The sequence below is a fragment of the Poecilia latipinna genome, unplaced genomic scaffold (assembly GCF_001443285.1).
Source record: "Poecilia latipinna isolate Pla-1442-1.1 unplaced genomic scaffold, P_latipinna-1.0 Scaffold3080, whole genome shotgun sequence".
Classification (NCBI taxonomy): Eukaryota; Metazoa; Chordata; class Actinopteri; order Cyprinodontiformes; family Poeciliidae; genus Poecilia; species Poecilia latipinna.
This window is the reverse complement of record NW_015115696.1, coordinates 73,679-86,795: the sequence shown is the minus strand read 5'-3', so window position 1 is coordinate 86,795 and position 13,117 is coordinate 73,679. Positions and strand designations below refer to the sequence as shown.

At 44.4% G+C, this 13,117-nt stretch overlaps 2 protein-coding genes across 3 annotated transcripts in view; both read left to right on the top strand.

Annotated features, from left to right (window-relative positions):
- The window catches only part of hdac6 (histone deacetylase 6), a 34,496-nt gene extending 30,755 nt beyond the window's left edge, over positions 1 to 3,741 (top strand). The window contains exons 14-25 of the mRNA XM_015022687.1: positions 279 to 407; positions 475 to 643; positions 1,107 to 1,312; positions 1,381 to 1,573; positions 1,718 to 1,867; positions 1,948 to 2,125; positions 2,203 to 2,309; positions 2,390 to 2,542; positions 2,612 to 2,755; positions 2,838 to 2,984; positions 3,056 to 3,184; positions 3,264 to 3,741. Of these exons, the coding sequence (XP_014878173.1) occupies positions 279 to 407; positions 475 to 643; positions 1,107 to 1,312; positions 1,381 to 1,573; positions 1,718 to 1,867; positions 1,948 to 2,125; positions 2,203 to 2,309; positions 2,390 to 2,542; positions 2,612 to 2,755; positions 2,838 to 2,984; positions 3,056 to 3,184; positions 3,264 to 3,332 (1,774 nt within the window). The 3' untranslated portion in view covers positions 3,333 to 3,741. The remainder of the gene's footprint in view (positions 1 to 278; positions 408 to 474; positions 644 to 1,106; positions 1,313 to 1,380; positions 1,574 to 1,717; positions 1,868 to 1,947; positions 2,126 to 2,202; positions 2,310 to 2,389; positions 2,543 to 2,611; positions 2,756 to 2,837; positions 2,985 to 3,055; positions 3,185 to 3,263) is intronic.
- A 262-nt stretch (positions 3,742 to 4,003) lies between these two features.
- lhfpl4b (LHFPL tetraspan subfamily member 4b) lies at positions 4,004 to 9,032 on the top strand. Of its 2 annotated transcripts, none has more exons than XM_015022693.1 (5): positions 4,004 to 5,016; positions 7,055 to 7,259; positions 7,911 to 7,990; positions 8,195 to 8,342; positions 8,417 to 9,032. In XM_015022693.1, exons 1-5 carry the CDS (start codon positions 4,813 to 4,815, stop codon positions 8,443 to 8,445), a joined length of 666 nt encoding a protein of 221 aa, XP_014878179.1. In that variant the 5' UTR covers positions 4,004 to 4,812; the 3' UTR covers positions 8,446 to 9,032. The 2 variants fall into 2 exon arrangements, with proteins under 2 accessions (XP_014878179.1, XP_014878178.1); XM_015022692.1 differs by having other exon boundaries at positions 8,163 to 8,342.
- Positions 9,033 to 13,117: the final 4,085 nt, after the last annotated feature.

Here is a 13,117-nt window from a genome sequence, read left to right as displayed (position 1 = left end):
GTGAACGTGTGAATCGTCAACGTGTTGCGGTGAACGTGTGAATCGTCAACGTGTTGCGGTGAACGTGTGAATCGTCAACGTGTTGCGGTGAACGTGTGAATCGTCAACGTGTTGCGGTGAACGTGTGAATCGTCAACGTGTTGCGGTGAACGTGTGAATCGTTAGCGTTTTGCGGTGAAAGTGTGAATCGTTGTCAGCGTTTTGCGGTGAACGTGTGAATCGTTGTGAACGTGTGAATCATTGTCAGCGTGTTGCGGTGAACTTGTGAATCGTTGCAGGCATCACCCTGAACAGCCTCAGAGGATTTCTAAGATCTTCTCCAAACTTGAGCAGCAGGGATTGGTCGCCCGTTGCCATCGGATACCTGCCCGCCTGGCGACAGAGGAGGAGCTGGCCGTGTGTCACAGGTGAGAGGTGAAAGGTCACGTGCCCAGCTGTCGCCACTGGGAGGGTTTACCTGTGTGTGTGTTGCAGCCTGCAGCACATCGAGCGGATGAAGGCGACGGCGGAGATGAAACCCCGCGACCTTCACAAACTGGGAAACGAGTTCACCTCCATCTTCTTCAGCAACCAGAGCTTCCAGTGCTCCCAGTTGGCTGCTGGAAGCTGCTTCAACGTCGTGGACGCCATCCTGAGTGGTCAGGTAGGTCCGCAGGAACGCCTGAGCCCTCAGGAGGCGTCAGCAGGCCCAGGGCAGGACTCATCGGATGGCGACGTTGCCATAGCAACGCATCAGACGGACAAAGTGTTGATCAAAGAACAGCAGCAGCATCAGAGTTTTAATTCACCAGAATAAAGTCATATTAGTAGTATAAAGATCCAATATCAGCAGAAGATGTAAAATTATTAGAAAAAGTTTTAATGAGGGCAAACTAATTTAAAGTCATTTTTTATTTATAAATTATTACATTCCTCATTTTAATTATGAATTATTTATCATGGAGTCCTGCCTTAAAATTAATTTTTTTTATTAGGAACTATTAGACTCACACAAAGGTGAAAATAAATAACAGGCGATTTTACAGTAAAAAAACCATCCTACTCTGATTAAAGTAAGTAAATAAAAAGAGGCTCTGCCCCCTGGTGGCTGGCTGTCTCCACTGCAGCTGAGTAACGGCGTGGCCATCGTCCGCCCTCCGGGTCACCACGCTGAGAGAGATGCTCCCTGCGGTTTCTGTCTCTTCAACACCGCCGCTCTCACCGCTCGATACGCCCAGAAAAACTCCCATGATCCTCAGCTGCGAGTGCTGATCCTTGACTGGGACATTCACCATGGCAACGGGACGCAGCACATGTTTGAAGACGATAACAGGTGAGGAAGGAGAGCAGTGAGAGTGAGAGCGCAGCGACAAGAATCTGATGTTCTGTCTCCGTCTGCAGCGTTCTGTACATCTCTCTCCATCGCTATGACAACGGGACGTTCTTCCCATTCTCAGAGGACGCCGCTGCCGACAGAGTGGGCGTGGCCAAGGGGGCAGGCTTTAACGTGAACATAGCGTGGAACGGCGGGCGAATGGGCAACTCCGACTACCTGGCAGCGTTTCATCACGTTGTCATGCCGATTGCTGCCGAGGTAATCAACCACAGAACCATTGATTATTGGTTAATCAATAACTTTTACTGTTAACAGGCGATTAATCTGATAGAAACTATCTGAAGGCCTCTGATTGGCCGTCTCCCTGCGGTGTTCTCTGATTGGGCCGATTTTCCTCTGCAGTTTAACCCCGGACTGGTTCTGGTGTCGGCCGGGTTCGACGCAGCCCGGGGAGATCCGCTGGGCGGATACCAGGTGACTCCCGAGGGATACGCCCACCTCACACACCTGCTGATGTCACTGGCTGGGGGGCGTATCCTCATCATCCTGGAGGTGAGGCCAATTGGCTGATGCTCCTCTGCTCCTGATTGGCCGATGCTCCTCTGCTCCTGATTGGTTGGCTTTCTTCGCAGGGTGGTTATAACCTGACGTCCATTTCTGACTCCATGGCGATGTGCACCAGTGTGTTGTTAGGAGACGCTCCCCCCTCCCTGGCCACGCCCTTCCCTCCTCCCCATCACTGCGCCGTGGCAACAATCAGGAAAGTCATCCGACAGCACGCCCCCTACTGGCGCTCGCTGAGGATTACCAGTGAGTTTGGGACTTGGACCGGTTCTGGTTCTGTATCCGGTTCTTAATCTGATTCTGTCTGACTTGGTTCCTTTCAGTTCCAGAGTTGGTGCAGTTGGCCCTCCCCTCCCCAAAGCATCGTGGGAAATGTAGTTCTCAAGGCAGGAAATCGGACAAACGGCCGCTGCCCCCTGCTCGACAGGAGGTTGCTACAGTAACGCCCAGATTGAAAAAAGATTTCCCTCTAAATTGCATAGAGTCACATGACTTGTCTCGTCCAATCAGATGGAGGGTGTGGAGCAGCTCACTCAGGGATTGGCCAGTCTAGATATCACTCAAGCCCCGCCCACCCCACAGGAACCACCCACAATGGAGGTCAAAGGTGATGTGGAGTCCAAGTTGGAGAACAGCCAATCAGCAGAGAGCCTGCAGACTCAGGTGAGTTCCTTAGATCCACCTCTCTCTGACCTCTACCTTCCAGTCTGACCACTTCCTGTTTCCTGTCAGAGTGTTACCATGGCAGCAGCAGAATCAGACCCCAAAGGAGGTGTGGGGTCAGGTGAAGGGGCGGAGCCTACGTCAGAGGGAGCCTGTGGTTGGTCGAAGCCTCAGGTGTCTCTGGAGCTGACATACAGCACTGAGATGGGCGGAGTCAGTAGATATTAGCTCACCTGCTAACCGCAACCTTAATGAGTGCCCAGGTGTGACGTCCAACCTGTCCCTCCCTTCCCAGGACACTCTGTACGTGGTGGACCCTCTGCCCTGGTGTCCTCACCTGGATGCCGTTAAGCCTCTCCCTCCCTCAGGTGTTGACGTCTTCCAGGTGTGCAGTGACTGCGGTTCTGACTCTGAGAACTGGATCTGCCTCACCTGCTATGAGGTGAGCCAACCCTCGCTCTCCCTGTCTCCAGGATGTGGTCCCTGTCTCACCTGCCCCCTCCGCTCCTCCAGGTGTGCTGCGGTCGCTACGTTAACGAGCACATGGTGACGCATGGCGCCGTGTCGGAGCACCCTGTGGTGCTCAGCTTCTCTGATTTGTCCGTTTGGTGCTACCTGTGTGAGTCCTACGTCCACCACCAGGTGAGGCGGCTCTGGGTCGGGCGCGGTCCGGTTCCAACGGGTCGGCGGCACTGCTCATGTTCTGTTTGCTTCTGCTCAGGTTCTGTTCGAGGCCAAGAACGCTGCTCACTTTGCCAAGTTTGGAGAGGATGTTCCTCCCTGGAGCTGAGCCGGCTGGTCGCCATGGAAACGGCTACGCTTTAATCATTTTGGTGCAAATCGCTTACTGATCTAAACATGCTTTTATTCTGAAAGTCCTACCCAGAGTTGGTTTTTGAAGGAGCACTTCCTGTAAAAATTCCAACTTCCTGTGACAGCACAAACCAATAATCTTGTTGTGATGTGATTGGTTGGATTGGGAGATGATGTCACTCTTTAAAAAACAGCAACTAGCTGACCTGGTTCTGATCCGGTTCTGATCCGGTTCTGATCTGGTTCAGTTCGCCTCATTCATAAACCCAGCTGGTTCGTTTCCTCTGGATCAGAACCGGGTCAGAGCCAACCTGTTTAATAGTCAATATTTGAGGTAAAAATCTTTTCATATGTTTTATTGACAATAAAAATAATTTCTTTTCTTATTCCAGTTTTTTATTTTTTTTACTGTCTGGTCCAGGGTATGGCAAGCCGTTTTAGTATAAAATCAGTTTTCTCTGAAACCTTCATTTTGATCATCCTGATTGATTATTCCAGATCAAAATGTCATCTGGATTTGTCTGCTGCAGCTTCTCATCCATAAATACAAAATAATATGTTAATTCAATTATGACTGCGTTCATTTATGTGAATGAAGAAAAGAGAAAAGAAGAATTTCATGAACTGTTTAACAAAAAGTTTTGCTGTAAAATAAATATAAAACTAAAGATTAAAAAAAATCATTTTTTTAATAGAAATTTCTAAATGCTCCGTAAATCTGGGATTTATTTAATCAGATTTTTGTTTCTGAATAAAAATCTGCCAAATTAGGGCAGATTATCTTTTGTTACCATGGTGACAGTCTGGGTTACACTGGAGTATCCGGGAACTTTGCCTCTTCCTCTTCATCACCATCTTCCTCCTCTTCCTCAGACCGCAGTCCGTCGCGGCTCCTGCTCAGGTTCGGTTCAGTTCGGTTCTCTTCGTGTTTCCTGTCGGCTGATTTTTGAAGCGTGGACGCGTCCCGGCTCGTGCATGTGTCGGTAAATCTGACAGATGATGACGTGACGTTAGCGTGTCAGCGCTTTGATGTTTGATGCGAGACACGCTGATGGCTGCGGAACATTTGATCTTTTGTTTGTGTTTCCTCTTTGATGTTGCGGGATTTTCTGCGCTCTGATTGGCTCCTGCCTTCTGATCCATCAGTCACGTGACGATTATTAATTATTGTTTACTGTTTGTTCCGAAATCAGTAGATGGATGGATGCATGGTTGATGTATCTGCTTCTCTGATTGGCTCATTCTTTCAGCTCAGGAGTCAATCAGGAAGCAGAACATTAATCAGTGAGTCCTTCAGAACCGGTTCTGGTTGAGCTCGCCCTGTATTGGTTCTGGTTCTGGGGAGCTGCAGAATCAGAACTGCAGCAGGTTGGGATTTTCAGCCTGCTGTTCGGTCCGAACTCTGCGCTGGTTCTGGTCGGGTTCTCCAGAACCTGTCCCCTCCCCACCCCTCCAGGATGTCGGTGTCTCCGGGCCTCGCCGACCTTTCCCGCCTCTACCAGACCGAGTTCGTGCGCAGCGCGCGCGCGGTCGGCGTGCTGTGGGCCGTGTGCACGCTCTGCTTCGCCGTCATCCAGGTGGTCATCCTGGTCCAGCCGTCCTGGGTCGGAACCACGGCGTCCGGGCCGCCGCTGCCCAGCGGAACCATGGGACTGTTTGAGGTGAGGAGGCTGAACAATCACAGAACCTGACAGCTTCCGGTCTCACATTACTAGGTCATTACCCGATTAAATTCTGGATTCAAATGTTTTTAATTGTATTTATTTATTTTACAATAAACCTTTTTAACATTGAGGTGATCAGCCAATCAGGTGGCAGCGTTCCTTCCTCCAAAGGCGGTCAGGACGTCCTGGAGGTCTGAACGGTCATTTTACCTCTTGGTTCCTAGAGTGGAGTAGGTACCACCACAAGGGGGCGTCTATTCTCCTTTCTTGTTGTAATCCTGTAGCGAGTAAGAACTCGTTTCCATGTTTTAGAGTAACGTCGGTGATGCTGGGGTGCAGAGCAGTGCAACTTTTGTAACTTTTCTCATGTATGAGAAGGTAATATAAGTTAAGTTGAGATCTGGCTTTACCTGGACGAAGTGAAATAAAGTGAAAGTGTGGAAGACTTCAACTGTCCGTTCTGCTCATTCGGGTTAGAGTGGCTAACCGCCGCTGCTAACTCCTTCTCCAACCTCTTACCGCACCGTCACAAGGTCAGAGGTCAGAGTGGAAAACGGAGATTGAGGAACTCGTAGATGGGGTGAAAGCCAACTATTTAGCTTCAACTAAATATTTAGCGATGGGCACCAGCGTAGCTGGCGACCCCACTAGGGTAAGGGTGTAAGATAATGGATGGATAAATATTTAGGGTAACACTTTATTTGACGGGGTGTGAATAAGATTGACATGACACTGTCTAAACATGACATAACACCTGTGTGGTGGATGCTCCTACCACCACCACATAGTGTTAATATTTATTTATTTATTAGTATAGTTTATTTCATTTAGACGTATATTTTCTAATGGGTGCACACTTTAGTTAATGCCTGTCTGAATGGTTCATTTATACTTGTTTTTGTTTGAGGTGCCGCTGATAGGACCCAGCTGGTGGAGGAACCTGGGGCAAACCGTCTACACATTTCTGAAAGACTGAAGGGGGAGACTTCCAATTTTTTATTTAATTTTGTCACTTAAATATTCACTTATTGTTTGCTAAGTTAAAGTTAGTTTTGCTTTATTTGTTTATAGAATGCTTTAGTTAATTTTGTATTTATTTGTTCTTTTGTTAGATCAGACCTCCCTCAAGTGGTAGATTTGGGTTACTCCACCCCTATTTAAGCAGCCTTTGTTCTTTGGTAGGTCAGTTTGTTTGTGTTTAGTTAGAGTTCAGTTGACCTCAGTTGATTTGGATCTAGATTTGTTATTTATTCTTTGATTTATTCTTGCTTTAAATATTTATGCTTGGTCAACAATTTTTTGAAGAATTAAAACCGAGACTTTTTCTACTTTGAACATTTTTTGTCCTTGTTTGAGTCTGGTCCCTCACAACCTGTTACGAACGTCAGTAAGTCTTCATGAATATTTATGACTGTCATAAAGCGTGATTAATACCATCTCTTACCTACATAATTTTTAAAGTTTAATCGGTAATACTTTTATAACAAATTTATGTCAGATCATGATTTTCCAAATGACTGTTTATGACAACAGTCATAAATATTCATAAAGACTCCTTCATGTTCATGACAGTGTCATGTCAGTCTTATTCACACCCCGTCAAATAAGTGTTACCATATTTGGCTTGCTCTTCACTTTGCAGCTAGTTAACTTGCTAAATGAATATTTAGTATTTAGTTAGCCAAATATTTATTTGAAGCTAGACAAGCTAACTAGTTCAAAGCTAGTGATCTTACTAAATCTTTAGCTGGATGGATGTATTCAAGGAGGAATTTAGTCGTAGCGTCGTACGCTAAGCAAAGCTGCTTCCACAGCTAAATACACCACAATCAGTAAAAGTCGTGTGAACATCACAATAAAGTAAAATAAACACGTTGCTCAATAAAAACAAGTTTTCCAGCAAGTGAACAAACCAGCCAATCAGCAGCATCACTAAACACTGCTGACATTATTTATCAATCTGAACTTTTCAATCTGTGAAGACTGTTGCTAGATGCTAACAGTTTGTCTCTCTGTGCATCCTTTCTGGGTCCAGGTCTGCCTGGAGTCGGACTGGCCGGTCCCAGACTGCCGTGGCGGTCTGTCCAGCCTGTCTCCGCTGCCGTCCTTCCAGTCGGTGGCCGTGTTGGTGGGCGTGTCTCTGTGGGCGGTGTGGACCAGCGTCCTCTGTCTCTGTCTCTTCCGATTCTGCAGCGCTGCCACCGTCTACAAGATCTGCGCATGGCTGCAGCTGACAGCAGGTCAGTCCCTGGTTCTGCTGAACCTCCTGAGTCCAGTAACAGCAGGAAATCACAGTTCTAGTTCTGACCCGCTTCCTGAGCATCAGAACCTCAGTATGGGTCTGATTGTTAGAACCTGATGAAATTCAGATAGTCAAGGGACGTTTGTAAAGTTACACAAAAATGAGCAGCAATAACTTGGTCTATTTAGCTGTTAAGAGAAAAAATTGAGGATTAATTTTCAAGTTATAATTTCATCATGTTGTCATTCACTTACAAATATCAAAGATTGAAATTTAAGTATTTAATTAGTAATAATCATTGTCCACACATAGGTATGGAAATTTGCTTTTGGCTTTGCATTGGGGTTAAAACACAATACAGCATTTTAAAACAGATAAATATTTATCTTGAAACAAAGTATTTAATTTTACACACTAACTACTAACTTTGAAGGTAAATTAGATAAATAATTAGCTAATATCCAAATTCACTTTCTGATAACTGGATGTGGACTACCAGAATAAAAGCTTGGCCTTTCAAACTTTTTATAAACTCAGTTTCATGTGATCATCGTTTATTTTCCTCTTGAACATTTCAGGTTAAAACAACAGTTGCCCTCCCAGCCTGGTGGTGGCGCTGTGTGTGCTGACGTCTCCTCTCTGTCTGCAGGCTTCTGTCTCGCCCTGGCGTGTCTCCTGTTTCCCGACTCGTGGGAGAGTCCAGAGATGAGAGTTCTGTGCGGAGATTCGGTAAGAACGTTTTATTCTCTTCTTTACATCAATAAAACAGTGTTACCATGGGAACAGGAATCAAAGCTGCCATTAAGGTTCTGATGGTAATCTGTGAGGATTAGCAGCAGAAGTTCCTGTATCTGTGGACCAGCAGCCTGGTTACCATGCTGATGTTCACTGCTGGTGTCAGGATCCAGGTTTAGGCTCCGCCCCCTTCCCCAGGTGGGCAGCTTCTCTCCAGGTAACTGCTCTGTCCACTGGGCCTACATCCTGGCGCTGCTGGGCATCTTGGACTACGCCATCCTGGCCACGCTGGCCTTCGTCCTGGCCAACCGGCAGGACGCCCTGCTGCCACCCGACGCCCCGGATGGTGAGCCGCCGCCGCAGGAAGAACACTGAGTGCAGGGTTGAATTGTTGATGCTGAACATGTTTCTGTTCTTCAGTGACCGCAGGCCTGCTGATGTCCGCCTGAGGAGGGATCGTCCAGGATCCCTGAAGGTTCCCTGGACGTTCCCTGAAGGTTCCCTGGACGTTCCCTATAGATGAACTGCAGAGTTAGTTGGTGAAAGCTAACTATTTAACTTCACGCTAAATATTTAACTTGTTTACTAAATACATGATTCAAAGTAAATAATTGGCTTAAATGAAATATTTAGCTTGCTATTTAGTTTGGAGCTAGTTAGCTTGCTAAGCTAAAGCTTTAGCTTTCAAACTAAATATTTAACTTGCAGAAGATGAAGTGCCCTTCCTTTCCGTTTTGTTTCTTCCAAACGGCGCCTGGAGCCCTCGGGTCCAGTGAGGCGGACCCGGTCAGAACCACCTGGACGTTTTCTGTCCAGGTGGTTCTGACCTTTTTGTCCGTCTCTGTTTTGTTCTTTTCTCCGTTGCTCATTAACATTTAGAACCAGATCCATTTGTTAGAACTCCAGAACCCTTAAAGCTTCGCTTCGTCTGAGCTTCTGCGAACCTCAGTGGGAGAAATGATTAACTCTACCACTGAATATTATTAATAAGACATTAATATTATTGGTGATCAATAAATCTTAATGTTTAGAAATATTCTCTGTTTCGTATGTTGGATTAATGAAACCTGAACTAACCGTCTGTTTTTATTCAGCCTGATAAAATCATGGTGATAAAGCTGTTACTATCTGAATCAATCAATCAATCAATTAATCAATCAAATTTTATTTGTATAGCACATTTCAGCAGCAAGTCATTTCAAAGAGCTTTACATCATAACACAAAGTCATGCAGCAGAGAATCAACAATCAAAACGTGACATTAAGTCGATGCCGTCAATAAATTGATCATTGATCACGTTTCAAATAAAACTAACCAGGTGGGATTTAGTCTGGATTTAAAGGAGCTCAGTGTTTCAGCTGTTTTACAGTTTTCTGGAAGTTTGTTCCAGACTAGAGCTATAATTCTAGATCTGTAACTCTAGAACAGTGGTTCTTAACCTTTTTTGAGGTACCGAACCCACCAGTTTCATATGCGCATTCAATGCATCCTTCTGTAGTGATAAATAAAATATGATTTTTTTCCCCCCCAAATTTAAGACATTGGGCTGACCCAACTAGAGTTCAGTTGGGTCAGCCCAAGATCACTAAGTCTTCTTAAAAGGTAGAGTCTCTGAGATCAGTTATTCAAAATATAGTCAGTGTTTTCAGCAAAGTTGATCTGACTGTCCGGAACGACCCAAATTTGCCACAGTTTCAACAGGTTGGCCATCGAGAGAAACTGGAACCACTTTAATAAGGTCTTATTTAGATCATTTAATTAGCTCTACATTCTTAAGAGAATGAAAAATTTATAATAAATACTAAAGACTTTGCGGTATTCTGATTTAATAATGTAATTATATTAGTTGTATTACCACGCCCACGCCACTAGAGGCAGTACCAACCCCGAAAAGATGCGACTAAGGAGCAGATTTAGAAGTACACCGAAAGCTACAGAATTTGGTAAAAAAAAAAAGGTGAGTTTTTGCTGAAGTAATTAAAGACACAAGTTCAAATCCCTGCTGAGTGGAGCTCCTCCAATCAGGGCTCCCCCACAGCTCTGATTGGCTCAGCAATGTAACGTGATCCTCTGCAGCAACTGATGGCAAAGCGGGGCGTCATCACGACGTTACACAGTGTGTCTTTACCTCCACGGCAGAGGCTCCGCCGAACCCCTGAGACCAACTCATCGAACCCCAGGGGTTCATCGAACCCAGGTTAAGAACCACTGGACTAGATCTATAACTCTAGATCTATAACTCCAGATCTATAACGCTAGATCTGTTACTAGATCTATAACTTCAGATCTATAACGCTAGATCTGTTACTAGATCTATAACTCTAGATCTATAACTCTAGATCTATAACTCTATATCTATAACTCCAGATCTATAACTCCAGATCTATAACTCCAGATCTATAACGCTAGATCTATAACTCTAGATCTGTTACTAGATCTATAACTCTAGATCACTCCTCTTTAGGTCCAAAACTAATAACTTCAGTTTTGTTTCTGTTCAGCTGGACAAAGTTTTGTCTCATCCTCACATTTCTCTGTTCTCAGCATCTATTCAGTGATTGGATGGGGTCAAAGGTCACCTGGTGACATCATAATGTAGAGCTGTGTATCATAGTTATGGTAGCTGATCTTATTTCCTGTTATAACCTGAGCCAGTGGGAGCATGTAGATATTGAATAGGAGGGTCCTAGGATTGAACCTTGGGGTTCCCCACATGTGACCTTTGACCTCTCTGATGAGAAGTTTCCTATTGAAACAAAGAAATCTCTGTTCTTTATGTCAGATTCAAACCAGTTGAGTTCTGGACCGGAGAGTCCGACCCAACTCTCCAGTCGATTCAGTAAAATGTCCTGATCAACACTGAGGTCCAACAGAACCAGCACTGTGGTTCTCCCACAGTCTGTATTTATATGGATGTCATTGAACACTTTGACTAGGCCAGTCTCCGTGCTGTGGGTACCATGGAAACCAGACTGGAAGCAGTCAAAGCGACTGGTTATCGTTAGGAAGTTATTTAACTGTTGAAGCTTTTTCAATAACTTTGCTGATGAATCAGAGGTCAGAGGTCGGCCTGTAGTTCTGCAGTTGTGATTTTATCAGTGGTTTGATAGCTGCTGTTTCCAAAGGGAAAACACCTGAAGAGAGCGATGAGTTACTATTCGGACCAAATCATTAATGACAGGCAAAACTTTCTTAAAGAAATGGGAGGGTCGGAACTGGAGCTTCACTGACTTATCATTTCTTCTAGGGTTTTAGAATTAAGTAGCTGAAACTGGGTCATTTTTTCCTGTATTTGTTTTGTGTGGGCACTGGATAGGTAGTGACTTTAGAGTGGATGTGCAGATTAATCCTCAGATTTTTTTTTATTTTCTCTGAAGAGAAGCTGAAAACTTGTTGCTGGCATTAGATTGAAGTTCAGGTGGTAACGTCATAGGAGGGTTTGTGAGCCTGTCAACAGTAGTAAATAAAGCTCGAGCTCTGTTAATGTTTTTGTTCATGACATATGCAAGAAAGCCTCTCTTGCATGTTTTAGTGTTGAGTGATAGTTACGTAGTCTTTCTTTATAGATTTTATAATATTGATAAATCATTGAGATGTTCAATGATTTTATAGCTACTGTTTAAGGTGATGATGATTTCTTTACTTCACTGGATGCCATATTGAAATAAAATAACACTTCTCTGTAAATTGTAGTGGGACTTCAGTAATAAAGCCGCTCCATAACTCAGATGTCCTGTTGTTTTATTATTGGCTGTTTGTTATGAGAATTATTATGTGAAATTATGTAAAATCAGCTTTTTTCAGCTTTATGTCATGTTACAATGTTATTCACTCCTCAATAACACTGTTGCTTTTATTCTTTCATGAATGTTTAAGAAATACTTTAATCTCCATGGCAACCATTTGAGGTGCCTAAACACTTTCTGTCACAAAGCCCCACCCACTCAGCCAAAGCCTCTGAGCTGCAGTGCCCAGTCGAGCCGTCGGCAAACAGCTGGTGGAAAGGAAGCCAGATGTTTGCTGAGCTCCTGAGAACGGTTGTAAACGGCATCATGGAGGAACGCTGTGATGATTTCCTGAAGGCAGAGTGTCAGAAAGAGCAGGAGTTACTTAAAGCGACAGAGGCCCAATATCAAGGTGTCAGATTACGAAGTGAAATTTCTGTTGAGTCATATTAGTATTTTTATAACAACAGAAAGTAAAATAGTTAATAGGTCGTTGTAGTTAATAAATAGTTAATTAGTGTTGTAGTCAAAACCACCTAACCTGAGACCACGTCAAGACCAAGAGCTGTGCCCTGCGCTACATGACACAATAAAATGTGAAATTTGATAAAAATTGCATCTTAAATTGATCTGAAAGATCTACATTCCCATACAAACACTTAAATATTAAATGCTTAGAGCTGAAATAAATTTAACCAAGTTCATTATCAATTTAAACTCTTCGTTCTGCTTTGCTTCCATCTCTGTGCCACAATCCTTCTCATGCCATCCCTAACAAGATAAGGCCCTGGGCGGTTGCCCATGTTGCCCATGTCAGAAACCACCACTGTCTGCAGCAACGATAAACACTCATCTATGAACACTGAGCAAGAGCACAAGTAGCAAGGAACCAAGCACAAGGCGACTCTGACTGTTCTCACCCTCCCTCCCACTGTAACATCTGCCACCATGACAGGAGTCGAGAACAGTCAAAGAGCAAACAGCATGCTCTGTGTGATCTTCCGTTTCTGTGTTTTATTTATTCGCTGATTAAATAAATATCATTATATATTTAATTAAATATAATAATAGCTACTGCAGAGTACCAGAGCATTACAAGAACAAAGAACGGCTCTCAGTGAGGCTCCAGTCCTGTCGTTTATAGTAAAGAGCCGTTCAGAAGAATCGTTCCTGAATGTCACGTCGCTGTATAGCAGACTTTTGGTCACAGCGTTGTCCCATATAAGTGACGCATCAGTCAACACATCCACACAATAATGCAACGCAGTGACTGACCGCTTTTTTCATATTGAATGCAATTTGTCCCTGTACAGCTAGCTTTGCTAGCATCACCTCACAGAGCTCACCTTCCTTTGAGCTTCTTTTCTAAGTGACACTAAAAGTTAGTTGTAGCCG